The sequence below is a fragment of the Hyperoodon ampullatus genome, assembly GCF_949752795.1.
Source record: "Hyperoodon ampullatus genome assembly, chromosome: 6".
NCBI lineage: Eukaryota > Metazoa > Chordata > Mammalia > Artiodactyla > Ziphiidae > Hyperoodon > Hyperoodon ampullatus.
Genome location: NC_136919.1, coordinates 39176658 through 39197632, shown reverse-complemented (window position 1 = coordinate 39197632; position 20975 = coordinate 39176658). Strand labels below are relative to the sequence as shown.

Genomic DNA, 20975 nt, shown 5'->3' with positions numbered 1-20975 from the left:
GCTACCAACTATTAATGGTACGACTTGGACAAATCACCTAATATGTGGGGCTTATGTTGCATCCGTTTTCTCCAGATCCAGCCTCTACCCTTCCCCATTCCCACCCCAAACTTGGTATCTCAGGAGATTAACCTTATGATTTACATCAGTGAGCTTCCAGTTGGATGTGACCAATGGGAGGCACCAGCAGGAGGCCAGGAAGACAGCAGGAGAATGAAGTTTGGGTATCATTCCAGTAAAGGTAAAACACCCCTGTTTTTCCACTCAACGCTCTCTCTACTCTCAAGTAATTCTGATCACCAACTGTGCAGGGAGATTTTCCCACAGCAAGCAATTCTTGGCCACCTGCTGGATGTCTTACAATTCAACTCAATTCTGACACTATCTACCTGAAGATAGCATCAGATCCCACAGGTTAAGGGCTCAGTCCCTCAAGACTGCTCCCACTTCATATGTCAATTGCAAGTCCAGGCTGTTATCTGGGCTTCTGACCAACTGGCTGTAAATCAGAAGTTCCCACAATCCCTCCTCAGGTTTGGTCATTTGCTAGAATGGCTCACAGAACTGAGGAAACCAGTTTACTTACTAGATTTCCAGTTTATGTATAAAGGAATACAACTCAAGAACAGCCAGAGGAAAGAGCAGCATAGGTTAAAGTATGTGGGAAGGGGTGTAGAGCTTCCATGCCCTCTGTGGGCACAACACCTTCCCAGCACCTCCACATGTTCACTAACCCAGAAGTTCTCTAAGCCCCATAGTTATAGTTCCTATTTTATGGAGGCTTCGTGATAGGCATGATTGATTAAATCATTGGCCATTGGTGATTGAACTCAATCTCCACCCTTCTTCCCTCCCCAAAGGTTGAAGAGTGGGGCTAAAAGTTCCAACACTAATCACATGATTGGTTCCCCTGGCAACCAACTGTCATCTTTAGGGGCTTTCTAAAAGCCACCTCATTAACTTAAACTCAAGTGCAGTTGAAAGGGGCTCATTATGAATAAAAATGGACACATTTTTTGCTCTTATCACTTAGGAAATTCCAAAGAATGGGAATGAAAATGAAATATATATTTCTCATTCTAAACCACAGTATCGCAATTCCCCTCTGCCTCTCTATGGAGTGGCCACCGCCTGGCAGCATCTCTCAGCCAAAGGTTGCAGTTCCTCTGAGGCAGTGCTTCTTACACAGTTCCCTTTCTCTCTCTCTCTCTCCTAGTATTTGGTCCTTTCCCAGCCCCTTCAGGCCTTGGGGTAGTAAAAGCACCCCTCTATCACTAGCTCTGATGACCTACCTACACCCTTCCCACACATTTGCAATTAATTCCTCTAATTGCTCAAACATGCCTTTTGTTTCCTCTTGGGATACTGACTGATAAGGAGTTTTTGACTCTTCATTGTAAAACGGAGATTCCACCCATCCAGCCTGCTTCAGAGATCGAGCAAGATAATCAATGTGACAGATTATGTCAGGTCCAGGCTCAGTTACGTCCAGTCACAAAAAACAAAAACAAAACAAAAGCACACTAGGTATTTCAAACAGAGGGAATTTAAGAGAGGGAATTGGTAACACCAAAGTTGAAAGGCTGAAAGAGCAAAAAGAGGATACTAAGTAACCCAGATATCAGTAACTGCAGGACTAGTGGAACAAAAAGGAGGTGGAGCTTCTGGGAACTGGATGCTTAGAGGGGGACCCCTGCATGGTAATGCTCAGATACCTAAAGAGGGCTTTGTGGGGCTGGTGCTCAGATCCTTACAGGCTGCCTCTTGATTGGTGCTGAGTCTGGCTAAAGCTGTTCTCTCTCCAGAGTGATGGCAACAGAAGTACAAACACGAAGAAATTTCCCAGCCCCTTCTACCTCCTTTTACTTTCCCAAATTTGCCTCCCCTAGGCAGAATCTAACCCAAAGCCAGCTGGTGTGAATGTCTTAGGACTCGAGTTTGAAGCTTCCCCAGACCATCACCATAGATCAGAGTATAAAAGGTGGAGCTTAGGACTGAAAGACACCAGGTTAATAATCAGTACATAAAAGCATCCTGTATTATAGTTGTTATTGTTACCCATAACTGAGAAAATATAAGTAGATATCTATACTTTAAAATGGATAAATTTTCCCAGTCTTTTCCTCAGAGAAGGTCTAATAAGAGCTATGATAATATAGTCCACTTTCTAAGCTTACCAAGGTTTTAAATGTTCTATCCTCTGCTTTCCTACAGAACATCAAAATGTCCCATAAATTCCAACCAAATCTCCCAGAATCCTTTTAAAACTGGAGCAGCAGCACATAATCTTTGCTCACACCATAAATGCAAATGACATCCTCAGAAAAGATAAATGCCACCAAGCACTGGCAGTGCCTAGAACACGATGATGTCTTGGGGAAGCATTCTTGACCAGTGCCAGACAATGCAGGGTCACCAGCTGGCATGATCCTCCCCCAACTCCCTCAAGAGTCGAAGGATAGTAGTTCCCTAATACACGACCTCATATGCATTAACAATTAAAGCCCTCAGTCCAGCAACCCAAGGGCTGGAGACCTGTAAAAACTCACTTCTACAGATACCAACTCCTGTATTAGCGCAATGGTTTTTTTTGTTGTTGCTGTTTGTTTGTTTGTTTGTTTTTGCGGTACGCGGGCCTCTCACTGCTGTGGCCTCTCCCGTTGCAGAGCACAGGCTCCAGACGTGCAGGCTCAGCAGCCATGGCTCACGGGCCCAGCTGCTCCACGGCATGCGGGATCCTCCCGGATCGGGGCACGAACCTGTATCCCCTGCATCGGCAGGCAGACTCTCAACCACTGCACCACCAGGGAAGCCCGATCAATGGTTTTTTAAACTACTTTTAGCAACATATTTTCTGTTTTTATTTTTATAAACACAGTCTTCCATAGAACCCCAAATAAAATTGAAATAGATAAATCTGGTGCTGCATTAGTTGAAATGAGGGGTCCCCAGAAACTGTCCTGATGTAGCTGTTGCCCCCACCCCTTCTCCTAGACAGTTTCCTGGGTCTCTGAGGAAGCCAGTTTGAGAACCAGTGAGTGCCCTAGGACTACAGCTGTCTTGATAAAGTTTAGTAATTTCAGACATTTCTTTAATATAGCTAAAAAAGTAGATTATTAGGTATAATTGTTCCCAATATTCAAAGAATCAGAGGCTTTCTTCTCACTACATTATATTATAATCCCATACAGAAAATTTTCCAGCTTTACCTATAGACACCCTCACCTTCTCTAACTATTAAAATCCCATTGCACAACACATGTTTTTACATCACAGCTCTCCCGAAGATCTCCAGACTTGAGTAAAATTGCAAAACAAAGTTGAATTTTAAGTACTGGATCTGTGACATGGGCCCTCCAGCTTCAGGGAGGTGACAGGTACTGGTCTGTTCCTGGGTCCTCTGTGGCCAACGTAGAACTTGGTGAAGAAGGCAATGTTGGGTGGCACATCAGCCCACCAGGACTATCTGATGTTGGCATTCTGCTTGAGGTAGTCCATGTAGCGAGTCAGGAGCATCTTCTGAAACATGCTGCTGTAGAAGGCCCATGATGGGATCAGGCTCAGAATGCTTGCCTTTAATAGACAAAAACATAAGTGTCTGGGAGAAAAGAAGAGCAAGGAAGTTGGGAGAAAAGAAGAGCAAGGAATTTGCAAGAAAACATCTCAATTTATATTCATCATCTTTAAAAATGTGTATCTGATGACTGAAGTTAAGTCCCAAATCTTTTAAGTAGTTGTTAAAGTTTAAATGTCTTGTGACATTTTCTCAGCAAACAGGGTTTTCTCAGGGACGTCAGAACAGTCAAAGCAGTCACTTGTCAGAACAGTCGTGAGGTATTTCTAAATTAAGAGAACTCTGTACATAGTAACACCTTCCCTTTCTTCTTTCTCTTAGTGAGCACTTTCTCTTTCTGGGGCTTGATCTCCCAGTGTCTTCATATTCTTTCTAGCAAGATTCTACTAAAATGAGATTCCAGGAAAAGAATCAGAAATGCTTTCCATCACCTGGCACAATGCCTGAGGCATAGTAGGCACTAAGCAAATACCTGAATGCATAAAAGAGTGAATGAACAGGAGAGTGGCCAAGATGGTGGAGCAGGAAGATGCTGAGCTCCCCTCCTCTCACAGGAACACCAAAATTACAACTATTTACAGAACAACTACTGATGAGAGAGACCTGAAGTCTAGCAGAAAAGATCTCCTACAACTAAAGATATAAAGAAGGAACCACAAAGAGATGAGTAAGAGGAATGTGGTATAGTCAAGACCTATTCCCCTAGGCAGGAGACCCACAAATGGGAAGATAATTACAAGTGCAGAGGTTCTCCCCAAGGAGCAAGGGGTCTGAGCCCCACATTGGGCTCCCCAGCCTGAGGGTCCTGCTCCAGGAAGATGAGGCCCCAGAACGTTTGGCTTTGAAAGTCAGTTGGCTTATTTTCAGTAGAGTCAGAGGGCATTAGGATATAGAAACTCCACTTTTAAAGGGCACACACAAAATCTCACACACTCTGGGAACCAAGGCAAAAGCCCAACCACCAGGGTACAGGCACTGGCCCCAGGACCTCCAAGGTCCCACAGCCAGCTGTCAGGTCCAAACCTGCCCACCAGCAGGCCAACACCAACTCCAGGACTCCCAGGGCCTTGCAGCCAGAGACACTGGAACCAGGCTCTGCTCACCAGGGGGCTGTCACTATCTCCAGGACACACTGGGCCCCAGCCCTGAACACCAGCAAGCCAACACCGGTTCCAGGACCCATGGGCCCTGCAGCCAAAGACCCCAAGACCTGGTTCTGCCCACCAGTGAGATGTCACTAGCCCCAGAACTCAGTCTTACCTACCAGCAGACAGACACCAGTTCCAAGAACATGACAGTCCCACAGCCTGACATGTCAGGACCTAGCCCACCCATCAGCAGACTAACACCAGTGCTGAGACACCTTAGGCCTCACAGCTGCCCTGGGATCAGGCTCCACTCACCAGAGGGTTGACACCAGCTTTGGGACACCACAGACTCAGCAGCCGGCCATGTGAGGAACCACCCCCACCCTCTAGTAGGTCAACACTAGATTCGGGATCCCAAGCCTTGTAACCAGCCACCCTGAAGTCTGTCCCACACACCAGTGAGCCAGCACTAGCCCCAGGACCCCCTGGGGCTCCATAGCCAGCCACCTAAAGACCCAGTCCCACCCACCAGTGGTCAGTAGCCTCCGCAAAAGACAGAACTGGAGGCCAACCTAGCCTACCAGACCACCCACAGTAATCAGCCCGCCATGACAGAAGAGCCTGCACAGTCCACATGGGGGCACTCCTAGAGCATATAGCTCTGTTGACCAGAGGGGAGTACACTTCTGGGATACATAGGACATCTCCCACAAAAGACCACTTCTCCAAGATCAGGAAATGTAACCATCCTACCAGATACACAGAAATAAAAACAGTAAATTAGGCACAATAAGGCAACAGAGGAATATGTTCCAAATGAAGCAACAAGATAAAACCCCAGAAAAAGAACTAAGTGAAGTGGAGATAAGCAATCTATCTGATAAAGAGTTCAAGGTAATGATCAGAAAGATGCTCAAAGAACTCAGGAGAAGAATGGTGTAAGATGAATGAGTGAGAAGTTCGAAGTTTTTTTAAAAAGAGTTAGAAAATATAAAGAACCAAACAGCGCTAAAGAATACAATGACTGTAATAAAAATACAGTAGAAGGAATCAGTAGATTAGATGATACAGAAAAATGTATCAGCAAACTGGATGACATAGTAGTGGAAATTACTGAAGCTGAACAGAAAAAAGAAAAAAGAATTTTTAAAAATGAGAACAGTTTAAGAGACCTCTGTGACATCAAGAGTACTAACATTAGCATCACAAGGGTCACAGCAGGAGAAGAGAAAGAGAAGGGAACAGAGAAGATATTTGAAGACATAAGAGCTGAAAACTTCCCTGATCTGGGAAAGGAAACAGATATCCAGGTCCAGGAAGCACAGAGAGTCCCAAACATGATGAACACAAAGAGGACCACACCAAGACACATGGTAATTAAAATAGTAAAAATAAAGAGAGAATATTAAAAGCCACAAAGGAAAGGCAACAGTTACATAGAAGGGGACTCCCAAAAGACTAACAGCTGACTTTTCTGCAGGCCAGAAGAGAGTGGCACAGTGTATTGAAAGTGAAGAAAGGGAAAAACCTACAATGAAGAATACTCTACCTGGCAAGGTTTTCATTCAGATTTGAAGGTGAGTAAAAAGGTTTTACAGACAAGCAAAATCTAAGAGTTCAACACCATGAAACCAGCTTTACAAGAAATGTTAAAGGGACTTCTTCCCTAGGCAGAAAAGAAAAGGCCACAAATAGAAATATGAAAAGTATGAAAGGAAAAAATCTCATCAGTAAAGTCAAACATAGAGTAAAGGTAGTAAATAAGCCAAATATAAAGACAGGAGGAAGGTTAAAAAACAAAAGTAGTAAAATCATCTATATCCACAATAAGCAGTTAAGGGATAAACAGAACAAAAAGATGAAAATTATAATGTCAAAAACAGTAAATATGAAGAGCAGGGAGTAAAAATACAGGATTGTTAAAATGTGTTCAAACTTAATAGATCATTAATTTAAAACAATCATGGATATATAGAGATTGCTATATATAAACCTCATGGTAACCACAAACCAAAAACCTATAATAGATATGTTCACACAAAAGAAAAAGGAATCAAAATATAACACTAAAGATAATCATCAAATCACAAGGAAAGCAAGAAAAAGAAGTAGGAAGGAACAATAAAGAACTACAAAAACAACTCAATTACAATTAACAAAATGGCAAAAAGAACATACATATCAATAATTACTTGAAATGTAAATGGATTAAATGCTCCAATCAAAACACATAGAGTGGCTGAAAGGATACAAAAACAAGCCCAGTATATATGCTGCCTACAAGAGACTCACTTCAGATCTAAAGACACATACACGGAATTCCTTGGTGGGCCAGTGGTTAGGACTCAGCACTTTCACTGCCACGGGCCTAGGTTCAATCCCTGGTTGGGGAACTAGGATCCTACAAGCCACACAGTGCAGACAAATTAATTAATTAATTAAAGACACATACAGACTGAAAGTGAGGGAATGGAAAAAGATATTCCGTGCAAATGGAAATCAAAAGAAAGCCAGGGTACAAAACATACATCAGAAAAAATACACAATGTTGTAAAACAACTATACTCCAATTTAAAAAAAAAAAGGAAAAATACACTTTAAAACAGAGACTGTAATAAGAGAAAAAGTAGAACATTATATAATAATCAAGAGATCAATCCAAGAAGAAGATATAACTATTGTAAATATATGTGCACCTTACATAGGAGCACATATGTACATAAATATTAACAGACATAAAGGCAGAAATTGACAGTAACACAATAATAGTAGGGGAACTTAACAACACACTTACATCAATGGACAGGCCATCCAGACAGAAAATCAACAAGGAAACACAGGCCTTAAATGACACAGTAGAACAGATGAACTTAATATGTATATATAGAACATTCCCTCCCAAAGCAGCAAAATACACATTCTTTTCAACTGCACATGGAACATTCTTCAGGATAGATTACATGCTAGGCCACAAAACAAGTCTCAGGAAATTTAAGAAGACTGAAGTCATAGTAAGCATATTTTCCAACCACAACACTATAAGACTAGTAATCAACAAGAAAATACTGCAAGAAACACAAACACGTGGAGGCTAAACAATATGTCACTAAAAAACTAGTGGGTCACTGAAGAAATCAAAAACTGCCTGGAGACAAATGAAAACAAAAACAGAATGATGCATAATCTATGAGACACAACAAAAGCAGTTCTAATGGGGAAGTTTATAGTGATACAAGCCTACCTCAGGAAACAAGGAAAATCTCAAATAAATAATCTAACCTTACACCTATGGAACTGAAAAAAGAGAACAACCAAAACCCAAAGTTACTATAAGGAAAGAAATAATAAAGATCAGAGCAGACATAAATGAAATAGAGACTAAAAAAATTTTTAAACCAACAGAAAATATCAGTGAAAGTAAGATCTGTTTCTTTCAAAAGATAAAATTGATAAAACTTTAGCCACACTCATCAAGAAAAAAAGAGAGAACCCAAATCAATAAAATCAGAAATGAAAAAGGAAAAGTTACAACCAACACCTCAGAAATACAAAAGATCATAAGATATTACTATGAACAATTATATGCCAATAAAATTAACAACCAAGAAGAATTGGACAAATTACTAGAAATGTACAATCTCCCAAGACTGAACCAGGAAGAAATAGAAAATATAAACAGACCAATTTCCATAATGAAGTTGAATCAGTAATCAAAAAATTCCCAATATCTCCCAAGGCAATAGAAATAAAAGCAAAAATAAATAAATGGGACCTAATCAAATGTATAAGGTTTTGCACAGCAAAGGAAACCATAAACAAAACAAAAAGACAACCTATGAACTGGGAGAAAATATTTTCAAACAATGCAACCAATAAGGGCTTTATTTCCAAAATACACAAACAGCTCATATAACTCAATAACAAAAAAAAAAAGCCCAATCAAAAAATAGGCAGAAGACCTAAATAGACATTTTTCCAAAGAAGATATACAGATGGCCAAAGATGCTCAACATCACTAATTATTAGAGAAATGCAAATCAAAACTACAATGAGGTATCACCTCACACCAATCAGAATGGCCATCATTAAAAGGTCTACAAATAATAAATACTGGAGAGGGTGTGGAGAAAAGGGAACCTTCCTACACTGTGGGTAGGAATGTAAATTGGTGCAGCCACTATGGAAAACAGTATGGATTGTCTTTAAAAAACTAAAAATAGAGTTACCCTATGATCCAGCAATTCCACTCATGGGAATATATCTGGAGAAAACTTTAATTTGAAAAGATACATACACCCCAATGTTCACAGTTATCACTATTTACAATAGCCAAGATATGGAAGCACCTAAATGTCTATTGACAGATGAATAGGTAAAGAGGATGTGGTATATGTGTGTGTGTGTGTGTGTGTGTGTGTGTGTATAACTCAGCCATAAAAAAAAAGAAATAATGCCATCTGCAGCAACATGAATGGACCTACAGATTATCCTACTAAGAGAAGTAAGTCAGACAGAGAAAGACAAATACCATATGATATCACTTATATGTGGAATCTTAGAAAAGTGAAAAAAATGAACTTATTTACAAAATAAAAATAAACTCACAGATGTAGAAAACAAACTTATGGTTACCAAAGGGGATAGCAAGGGGGAGGGAGATAAATTAGAAGTTTGGGATTAGCAGATACAAACTACTATATGCGAAATAGATAAATAATAAGGTCCTACTGTATAGCACAGGGAACTATATTCAATACCTTGTGATAAACCATAATGGAGAAGACTATGAAAAAGAATATATATGTATATATATATATGTATATATATATATATAACTGAATACATATGTATAAAACTGAATCACTTTGCTATAAACCAGAAATTAATACAACATTGTAAATCAACTATACTTCAATAAAATTTTTTTAATTAAAAAATAAAAATTCCCAATAAACAAAGGTCCAGGACAAGATGGCTTCACAAGTGAATTCTACCAAACATTTAGAGAATTAACACCTATCCTTCTCCAACTATTCCAAAAAAAAATTGCAGAGGAGGGAGCACTTCCAAACTCATTCTATGAGGCCAGCATCACTCTGATACCAAAACCAGACAAAGATATCACGCACAAAAAAGAAAATTACAGGCTAATATCACTGATGAACATAGATACAAAATGTCTCAACAAAATATTAGCAAATTCAGCAATACATTAAAAAGATTATACAATCATGATCAAATGGGATTTATCCCGGGGATGCTAGGATGGTTCAATATCCACAAATCAATCAATGTGATACACCATATTAACAAATTCAAGAATAAAATCATATAATCATCTCAATAGATGTGGAAAATGCTTTAGACAAAATTTAACATCCATTTATGATAAAACCTCTCAACAAAGTGGGTATAAAGGGAACATACCTCAACATAATAAAGGCCATATATGACAAGGCCACAGCTAACATCATACTCAATGAGGAAAATCTGAAAGCATTTCCTCTAAGGTCAGAACAAGAAAAGGATGTCCATTCTCATCACTTTTATTCAACATATTAGTGGAAGTCCTAGCCACAGCAATCAGATAAGAAAAAGAATCAACAGGAATCCAAGTTGGAAAGGATGAAGTAAAACTATCACTGTTTGCAGATGACATGATACTATACATAGCAAATTCTAAAGAGATCCAGGCAAGCTACTAGAACTCACCAATGAATCCAGTAAAGTTTCAGGATACAAAATTAATATACAGAAATACTATGAAAAAGAATACAAGAAAAATCTTTTATTTCTATACACTAGCAACAAACTATCAGAATGATAAATTAGGAAAACAATCCCATTTACCATCACATCAAAAAAATAAATAAAATACCTTTTAACTAAGGTATTTCTGTACTCAGAAAACTAGGACACTAATGAAAGAAATTGAAGATGACACAAAGAGATGGAAAGATATAACATGCTCATGGATTGGAAGAATTAACATTGTTAAAGTGACCATACTACCCAAACAATCTACAGGTTCAGTGCAATCTCTATCAAAATACCAATGGCATTTTTTCAAAGAAGTAGAACAAATAATTCTAAAATTTTCATGGAAACAAAAAAGATCTTGAATAGCCAAAACAATTTTGAAAAAGAAGAACAAAGCTAGAAGTATCATGCTACCTAATTTCAAACTATACTATAAAGCTACTATAATCAAAACAGCATGGTACTGTCACAAAAACAGACACATAGATCAATGGAACAGAATAGAGAACTGAGAAATGAACTGACACTTATATGTGCAATAAATCTACAACAAAGGAGAAAAGAATATACAATGAAGAAAAGACAACCTCTTCAATAAATGGGGTTGGGAAAACTGGACAACTACATGCAAAAGAATCAAACTGAACTACTTTCTCACATCACGCACAAAATTAAATTCAAAGTGGATTAAAGACTTAAATGTAAGACCTGAAACCATAAAATTTCTAGGAGAAAACATAGGCAATATGCTCTTTGACATCAGTCTTAATAATACTTTTGCACAGGCAAGGGAAACAAAAGCAAAAATAAACAAATGGGACTACATCAAACTAAAAAGTTTTGCACAGCTAAGGAAACTATCAACAAAGCAAAAAGGTCACCTACTGAATGGGAGAAGATAGTTCCAAAAGATTTATCTGATAAGGGGTTGACATCCAAAATACACAAAGAACACATACAACTTGACATCAAAAAACCAAACAACTTGATTTTAAAATGGGCAGAAGCCAGGACATGGAAGCAACCTAAATGCCTCAACAGAGGAATGGATAAAGAAGATGTGGTACATACATACAATGGAATATTACTCAGCCATATAAAAGAATGAAATAATGCCATTTGCAGTGACCTGGATGGACCTAGAGATTGTCATACTGAGTGAAGTCAGTCAGAGAAAGATAAATATCATAGGATATCACTTATATGTGGAATCTAAAGAAATGGTACAAACGAACCTATTTACAAAACAGAAGTTGAGTCACAGGTGTTAAAAAAAAAAAAACTTGTGGTTACCAGGGGCAATAATAAGGGGAGAAATAAATTGGGAGATTGGAATTGACATATACACACTACTATATATAGAATAGATAACTAATGAGAACCTACTGAATAGCCCAGGGAACCCTATTCAATACTCTGTAATGATCTATATGGGAATAGGATCTAAAAAAGAGTGGATATATGTGTATGTATAACTGACTCACTTTGCTGTACAACAAAAACTAACACAACATTGTAAATCAGCTATACTCCAATAAAAAATTAATTAATAAAAAATTAAAAATTAAAAAGAAAAAAATGGGCAGAGGATTCAAATAGACATTTTCCCGAAGAAGACATACAGATGTCCAACAGGCACATGAAAAGATGCTCAGCGTCACCAATCATCAGGGAAATGCAAATCAAAACCACAATGAGATAGCAGCTCACACTTGTCAGAATGACTATTATGAAAAAAACAAGTAACAAGAGCTGACAAGGATGTGGAGAACCGGGAACACTCATATGCTATAGAAAACAGTATGGAGAGTCCTCAAAAAATTAAAAATAGAACTACCAAACCATCCAGCCATTCCATTCCTGGGTATTTATCTGAAGAAAATGAAAACACTAATTTGAAAAGATATATGCACCCTTATGTTCATTGCAGTACCATTACAGTAACCAAGATATGGTAGCAACCCAAGTGCCCATCCATAGATGAATGGATAAAGAAGATGTGATATATATATGTAATATAATTTATAATTAATTGTAATAATTTGTATATTAATAATTAGTATATGTAATAATTTATGTATAATATATATAATATTACCCAGCCATAAAAATGAATGAAATTTTGCTATTTGTGGCAATATAGGTGGACCTAAAGGGTATTATGCTATGTAAAATAAGTCAGACAGGAAGACAAATACTGTATGATTTCACTTATATGTGGAATCTAAAAAACAAAACAAATGAACAAACATAACAAAACATAAACATAGATCCAGAGAACAAACAGTGGTTGTCAGAGGGGAGGATGGTGTGGGGAGGCGAGAAATAGACAAGGGAGATTAAGAGGTACAAACTTACAGTTGCAAAACAATTGAGTCACAGGCATGAAATGTACAGTGTGGGGAATATAGTCAATAATTATGTAATATCTTTGTATGGGTGAGAAATCAAATTTAGACTTATCATGGTGATCATGTTAAAATGTACAGAAGTATCTAATCACTATGTTGTGTAACAGGAACTAACATAAAATTGTAAGTCAATTATTCTTCAAAAACAAACAAACAAACACATAGAAAAAGAGATCAGATTTGTGGTTACCAAAGATGAGGGTATGGCGTGGGTCATTGGGGGAGTGGGAAGTGAATGAAGGCAGTCAAAAGGTACAAACTTCCAGTTAAAAGATAAAAAGGTACTAGGGAAGCAGTGTACAACATGATAAATACAGTTAACACTGTTGTATGTTATATACGAAAGTTGTTAAGAGAGTAAATCCTAAGAGGTCTCATCAAACGAAAAAAAATTTTTTATTTCCTTAACTTTGTATCCATATGAGATGATGAATGTTCACTAAACTTATTGTGGTAATCATTTCATGTAAGTCACATCATTTTGATGTACACCTTAAACTTCTAGAATGCTGTATGTCAATTATATCTCAATAAAACTGGAAGAAAAAAATTCTTTTAAAGAGTTAATGAATGGAAATGAGTCATAGCAAGGTGTAAATTATCATCATGGAGTATTTGCTTTGAAAAGGCGGGGAAGCCTCAAGTTGAGGCACAAATACCTAATGCTTTTCAGGCAAGAGGTACAGGCCTTGGAAGGTTCTTGCCCTCAAATTACACTTGTGTCCTATAAGGCAGGTCCAGGCCCCCAGAAGTAATCATTTTGTCCACAGTGTGATCCGGTTAATCCAACATTCCTCAATCTACCTACAAAACAACAGAAGTTCAACTAGAGGAAAACCTGAGCCTTGTAGGCAGCTTGAACCTTCAGATTTTTGCAGTCCTCTGAGGTATCCCAAAGCAGGAAACTAAAGGTGGTTCCTGGGAGCCAAAGTAGAGCTCTTCTTCCACTGGCCAAGTCTATGAATCAATGCAACATCTTCAAGAACTTCCTTTTTCTCCCAGACAGAGCTTTTTTAATTTCACATCAAAGTCGAGCCCTTCCATTAGCTTTGTCTTGAACTAAATGTTTTGGCGTACTGAAGTCAGCCATAAATAAAATTAACTGAAACCCCAGGTCCCCCGAAAATGTTTTAAAAGGCCCCCTCTCCCATCCCCATCTTTATCTACCTTCTTCCAACCTGGAGACGCCATGTAGAAGGAAACAGAAAAGGTTTGGCATCAGGCAAAAATGGACTTAAACCCTTGCATCACCTTTACCAGCCAGGTGGTCTTGGGCCATCTGATCCATCTGAGCTTCATCTGATCTGATCCAGCTCTGAGCTTTGGTTTCCTCAATGTAAAAGGGGAGCCAAATGTTCTGTCTCACAAGATGTTTAGGAGAATCAAATGAGGTAACTATGAAGCCCCAAGTTCCACACGGATTCTTAGGTAGAGGCTCCAGTCCCACCTCAACTGCTGCCCCAAAACTCCTTGAGGGTAGAGAGCATCCTGTCTTTGCCTCACCTCTTTGAAATGGAAGACTTGCTTGTTTACTGGTTGATTCCACTCGATTACCCATAACTTTAGATTCAACGATCTTTCTAAACCCTGGCAAATTCAAAATTGGTTTTAATGGTTTTAATGATTTATGTGTTTTCCTTTGTTTTCTCTTTTGCTTCACCCGGCACAAAGACTTTTTCCTACTGTTTTTGGCATCTGTTGACCAGTAGAGATTAGCATTTGTTACATAAGAAATCAAAGAGAAAAGTAAAAAAAAAAAAAATTCAACTTTTGACATCTAGAATTGAATTAAAGTATGTATGTAGCAAGACAATAGTCTTGCAAGTCATGCTATTGTCTCAAGAAAACATTTTCTAAATGCTAATGGATTCCATTTAAAACATCAATATCCTGGAGGACTAGAAGTATAGAGTTCTGCTAAGGGGAGGAGAGGATGTCTTATCCACTGGAGCTACCTAAATCCCTCTGAGATGAACAAGATGTGACCCTGGGAAAGCATACAAAAAGCCTGTACATTTTCTGCCCTGAAGATGGTGGGAGGTACAAGAGAGAAAGAGGAAGACGTGGCCAGATGTGTGTCCTCTGATATGTGTGTCCTCTGAGCTTACACTGGAGGGCTGGGGGCCTGGGATGAAGGATAAGAAAGTGTGATAAATAAGTAATGGCAGCAAAGGAGGGTTTATTGCCTCCACTCTTCTGGAGTTCAGCCACAGAATATTATCTCAGCGTGGCGAGGTAAGTGCTGAGACTTGGTTTTCCAGCATCCCTCAGGTTCAAATTGGTGCTGATGCAGAGTAGAGAGCCAGAGGGCCTCTGTGAACCAAAGCTGCAGATGGACAGCTGGCCTCTAGCTGGATGAGGGAGGTAGCAGAGATTCAGGCATGTTCAGCCGTCAGTTGCTGGGGAATGCATTGGCCTAGCCAAAAGGACAGAAGGAGTTATCCCCACACCCCCCACAGACATAAACCAGCAAGGTGAGCAACCATCAGCTAGATTAGGGACACCAGCCACACACACTTAAGGACCAGCAGGAGATCATAGGGACTCTCCCCAGTGTCATTTTAGTGAGAGAGGCCAGAAGAAGGGACACTCAGGCAAGACTGAACATTTTTCTCTAAATAATGGACAGCATATTTCTTAAATGGACAGTTTAGATTATCAGATCAAGCTAAGTTTAAACTCATTAGACATTCCACTAATTTGTTTTCGTGCCACGCAGCAAGTAGTGGTCTGAAGAAAAACCAGATCAGCAATAGGCAAAATAAAGATCTTATATTCTTTCTGCTTGTCCACTTTGCACTGTGTGCTCAAATGGTGATTCTGCACATTGTTGAGATTCTACAGTAAAAGTAGCAAGTAATCAGCTAAGACAATTCAGTATCTCTTGCCAGAGTCTCAGTACTGAGTCCCAGGAGACAGCTGAATGCTTTGGGAGGATTTAGTGCAGTGACCCATGAATCTCTCTAGCATCAGAGAGAGAAAGAGAGAAATAAAGAAGCCTAATTCCCATGGTAGAAAAACATATGAGGCAGAGGAGAAAGTTGACATATGAAGGGAAGGTAAAGATCTGTCTAAAATTCTTTGGTGATGATGGAAACAGAACTACCCTGACACTGTTTGTTTGTTTTCAGTATTAGTGTGAAACTCAAGTCTACCTTTGTTTCACGTTTGTGTTTTTTCCTAAAAGCAGCCCAGGGATGGTAAGAACTCCTCGTGCCATATACTTCAGACTTTATTTCCATGTTTGATGAAGTCCGTGGTGTACAGGAACCAGCTTGTACTTTCTCACGAGAGCCAATTGTGAGCTCTCCTCCTGAATTCATGTGCAGTGACAACACACTGGTAGCTTAACATCAGTCATGGAAATCAGCAAACGCTACAAATCAAGGTGTTTTGTTTTATTTTTGGTTTTTTCCTGGATAGTTAAACATTTACTGGCACAGAGGGCCAAGGACATCGACAGCCCCTACAGGGAAGCACCCTGTGTTTTGGCCTGACCTTCACAAAGCTCTGGGAGCCGCCTTTCTTTCTGAGGTCAGAGGTGAGGCAGCCAAGGGTGAGATTTGCCAACTTCAGAGTTATCTATAGGCTGGGCACCCAGCGCTTCAGCTTCTCCTTCCCCTTGCTAGATACACCTTTTCACAGGCTGGATTACCCTCAGCAGCATACCTCTGGCATCACTATCCTTGCGTGACCGAGAATGGCTGAAAGCTCCAACAGCAAGGAAGAGCTGGCTAAGCCCTGCTAGGGCCCCCTGCTTGTCTGTCCTCTCTTGCTTCAAGAAAGGAGAAGTTATCAATTACCAAGATTTCATGGGCGAGGCAGCCACAGGTTTCGTCTCCAATCGTGACATAATTCAGTGATTCTTTAACAAACTCATCAGCAGTCTTGGTTATCATGTTGGTATTTAGATACTTCGTCATCGGGGTTGAAACAGCATATGGGGTGAGCACCTACAATGGGAAATAAAGACTGTAACACGGGAGCAGTCTGCCCAGCCCTGAGAAACTAATACCCATTTTACCATCCCTTCATGTTTCAACTCTGTTCTCCCCCTAAAAAGTCTCAGGATACTATATGATAATAGAACAGTTAAAGGTATAGAACGAGCACAGAGCTGGGAATCAAAAAGGCCAGTTTCTGGCTTAACGTGGCAACTAACTCAGGATGAGGCCTTAGCCACACAACACCAAGTGGTTCAAATGCACACAGGGTGAATGAGGAGCTCTGTCTTACAGCACGGTTCCCCAACTTAGAAAGTGAAAATGCAGGACACCCAGTTATATTTGAAGATAAACAATGGAAAAATTTTCAGTTTAATTATATCCCAAGTATTGCATGGGATATACTTATTCTCAAAAGATTATTTGTTATCTGAAATTCAAATTTAACTGGATGTCCTGTGTTTTATCTGGTAACCCTATCACAGAAGTTTATTTCTAACACATATAACCAAATTGGAGCATTTTCAGGTACTTTGGATTCCCACTTTCACACTTCGGTTAGGAGCCAGGAGTGGCACATACCTCATAATCTTTCCTGTCATGGTAAGAAAAATAAACAACAGCACACTGTACCCTGAAAACCCAATACCATGTTTCCACTGGTGGTCTCACCACCCTGTGGCCTGGCATGAGGTTTCATAATGGTGTTTCTTACTTTATTCCCAGACACAGAGGCCTTGGCATCTTTAGGGAAAAGAAAAAATATCCATGCTTGTTTTCTTTTTCTTCACATCACCTTTGAAATTTTTGTCACATCACTTTTTTTTTCCTCATCACACTTGAAATTACGTTTTCATAATTTAATCCAATGTATGTCAGTCAATTCAATTCAATTGGTTCTCATGGAAATGAATGCAGTTATTAATTTGCATAACACTTTTCTTCCAAAGATCTCAAAGTGTATTCTTAGAAAAATATAAGAAGCTTGTATTTTCAAACCCAGTTTTCAGATAGGGAAATAATAAAAAGTGTTTCCATCCTTACAGTGAGTTTTGGTTGACAAAACACCTTTATGTATAAAACAAGGGCTCAATAAATATTGGTTAAATTTGCATACTTATTTATTCATTAGATCTTCACAGTAACCCAGAGAAGCAGCTATTATAAACCTCTTTTTACAGATGGGGAAACAAGCTCACAGAGTTTAAGCAGGCTGTCCAAAACACTCAGATGATAAATGGCAGCACTGGGATTTGAAAATCAAACCCAAGAGTACAGTACATACTTCCTCAGGAATTTTACAAATATTTATTCAGCACCAATTACATGCGTGTTTGGAGAGACCAGCTGGTTTTCAGAATGTCACAGCGTCTCTTCCAGGACTTGGAGCAGCTCCGAGGCTTCTGCATGAGGGAAGGGGCTCCCTCCCCCTTCCTCACCTCCTCCCACACCTTCTGCCCCACAGAACCCACTAACTTAGCAGCTACAGCATCTCTAGCCCTCAATTATCAAGATCGAGATGATGCTAAGACTTGATACTCAACACTAATATTTAGTGTTGTTCACCAAATATTTCTAGTTCTTCTTTCTTCCAGACACATGATAGAATTGCACCTCCCGGGTCCCTATGGTTGGGTGGGACCATGTGACCAGATCTGACCAATGAGTATGAGCAAAAGTGACATGTGACTTTTTTTTTGGCTCCGTTAGGTCTTTGTTGCTGTGCACAGGCTTTCTCTAGTTGCAGCGAATGGGGGCTACTCTTCTGCCACTTTTTCTTTGACATGTCAACTGACAATATCCAAGATGGCGGCTGCTCCATCAGCCTGGGTCCCTGCGTCACTACAGTGAGCTACTCCCCTCTGACAGTTCACAGTGAATGTGTAGCATGAATGAGAAATAAATCTTTGTGGTTTTAAGCCAATGAGATTTTAGGGATTTTTTTTTTTTTTTTTTTTTTTTTTTTTGCGGTACGCGGGCCTCTCACTGTTGTGGCCTCTCCCGTTGCGGAGCACAGGCTCCGGACGCGCAGGCTCAGCAGCCATGGCTCACGGGCCTAGCCGCTCCGCGGCATGTGGGATCTTCCTGGACCGGGGCATGAGCCCGTGTCCCCTGCATCAGCAGGCGGACTCTCAACCCATTGCGCCACCAGGGAAGCCCTAGGGATTATTTTTTTACTGCAGAAAACTTAGCATATATAAGGTGGAGCTGTTGCAAAAGGAATCCGTCCTCACCTGGGAGTTGGAGAATGGATAGAAGGGAAGAGTCTCTTTTAGGTGAGACTTTAGTTCAGCAGGGCAGAGGATGGGACTGTAGTCTAGTGACAAGTCTGTTACAATCACTCACTACAACTGGGAATCTGATGTTATTTACAAAGCTCCTACTATTAACTCATATCTGCCTGTTGAATAAGCTTCATCCTGTTGCTGGTTAATTTATACTGAGATACTCTCACCTGGGTATTTTAATTGAAAATCAGTATGTGCAGCAGTAATTTTAAAAATATAACGGAGTGTGCCTTTTTCATTCCTAATAGTACGTCATCGAACTTCTTCCCAAACAGTTAACCAAAAACCTCTGTAAACTGTTTATTCCAGGTTCCAGAAACCATTTAGAGTTAATTGTGTTGCTGAAGGAAGCAGGTCCTATTGCTCAGCCTACAGACAGCAGTGACAACCCAGCTTTGTTTACAGTTAGGACAAGGTCAACTCCATGACCACTCTGCCATTGTAGGGGAAATGGAGAGCAGAGCGCCTCTTCCCCAAGTGCTCAAGAACCAAAGAGTGGAGATCTCTATGTTCCATCACAGATGAACAGCCCCCAAGTGAAGCACCCTCTCCCCTCTTCCAACATGGACCAAGTGTCCAGTTTTCTTTTGTTCCTTCTCCACAATTCCTCCCACATGAGCCTGTCTCCTCTCTCTAGGTCGGAGAGTAAAGGATGCTTAGACAAGAACCTATTTCTGTCCTGATGCAGCATTGGGTAGCAAGTGTTTCTGAGCACTCACTCATCCCACCCCATTTCCTTCTCCAGCACCCAGAGCATGGTGAGGGCAGCAGCAGGCAGAACCACGGTGGCTCCGTTGCCACCTCTATGGTCATAGGAATTCACATGGTGTCAGCCAGACCCCCTCTCCTGGTCACACATGCACAGCCTGTCCTGCAGGAAGCAGTGGCCCAGGCTCCATGAGGATCCAGAGTTCCCATTCCCACGGACTCAGAACTGTTGACCTCACCTGGATAATGATTCCTTTCTCTTTATATTCTGCTTGCAGTGCCTTGGAAAATGTGCACACAAAAGCCTGGAGCAAGAAGGAGAAACACCTAAGGACTTGATTCTCTGTCAGAGCCAATTCACTCAGATTTCAAAGGACACCACAGGGAGCTTATCTTCTTCACCTTAAAATGCAGCAGTTTGTCTTGATGTGAGTTAGAACTTCATTTCTTGGTCTGGGAAGAGCTCCCACAATGAGAAGGAACATAAGTTTTGTAATAAATACATACCTAGGGCCACTGCATATAGATACCCTTCCCGGGGGAAGCTCTGCCTTGTCTAGAGCACCCACAGTTCCAAAGATTTGTTTTATGGCTAGGGCAAGAGGACACCTGATGAGGCCTCTGGGATGGAAGGAAACTACAATGTTACTTGCTAGCCAGAGGAGCGCAGGGCTCACAGGCAAGGAAGTGAGTGGGAGCTGGAATTCCATGGGGGCTGCGCTTGCCCGGCTGTGCTGCTGTAAGGCTTCATCAGCCCAGGGGCAGCATCTTTTTCCAATTTGCACCCAGATACTAGCTAGAGAGTGCCTCTAGGCAAATCAGTCCATCGCCTTGCCAGATGATCCAAAGGAAAATGCTAAATGGGAAAAACAAAAGGAAGAAGGAGAAGGAGGCTTGGACTATACCTGTCACTCACCTTGGAAGCCGAATATGTGGAGTACAGAGGCCAGGGAAAGAGGGCCGCCCCGGAAGATATGTTCAAGATGAGACCTTTCCGCCTAAAGGGCAAGAAACAAAGTTTCAATTGCTTTGCTGCCTGATTACACCTTGAGAAGGAAAAAAATAAAGGGGCTCATGTGAACGCTGGGAAACTTCCATCCTCTCTAGGTTTCCATGTGTGCTAAGTGTTCTGCTTTCAAGAACTGTGAGTGGAACTTCACCTCAGTCATGAACTACACCACACTGTGATGCCACTCTGCAGT

At 40.3% G+C, this 20975-nt stretch overlaps 1 protein-coding gene across 1 annotated transcript in view; it reads right to left on the bottom strand.

Annotated features, from left to right (window-relative positions):
* Positions 1 to 3194: 3194 nt before the first annotated feature.
* HSD17B3 (hydroxysteroid 17-beta dehydrogenase 3) overlaps positions 3195 to 20975 on the bottom strand; it is a gene marked incomplete at its 5' end in the record, with an annotated part of 46378 nt that continues 28597 nt past the window's right edge. Inside the window, 4 exons of the mRNA XM_079706440.1 lie at positions 3195 to 3573; positions 16637 to 16786; positions 20013 to 20078; positions 20690 to 20771. Coding sequence (XP_079562566.1) covers positions 3463 to 3573; positions 16637 to 16786; positions 20013 to 20078; positions 20690 to 20771 — 409 coding nt within the window. The 3' untranslated portion in view covers positions 3195 to 3462. The remainder of the gene's footprint in view (positions 3574 to 16636; positions 16787 to 20012; positions 20079 to 20689; positions 20772 to 20975) is intronic.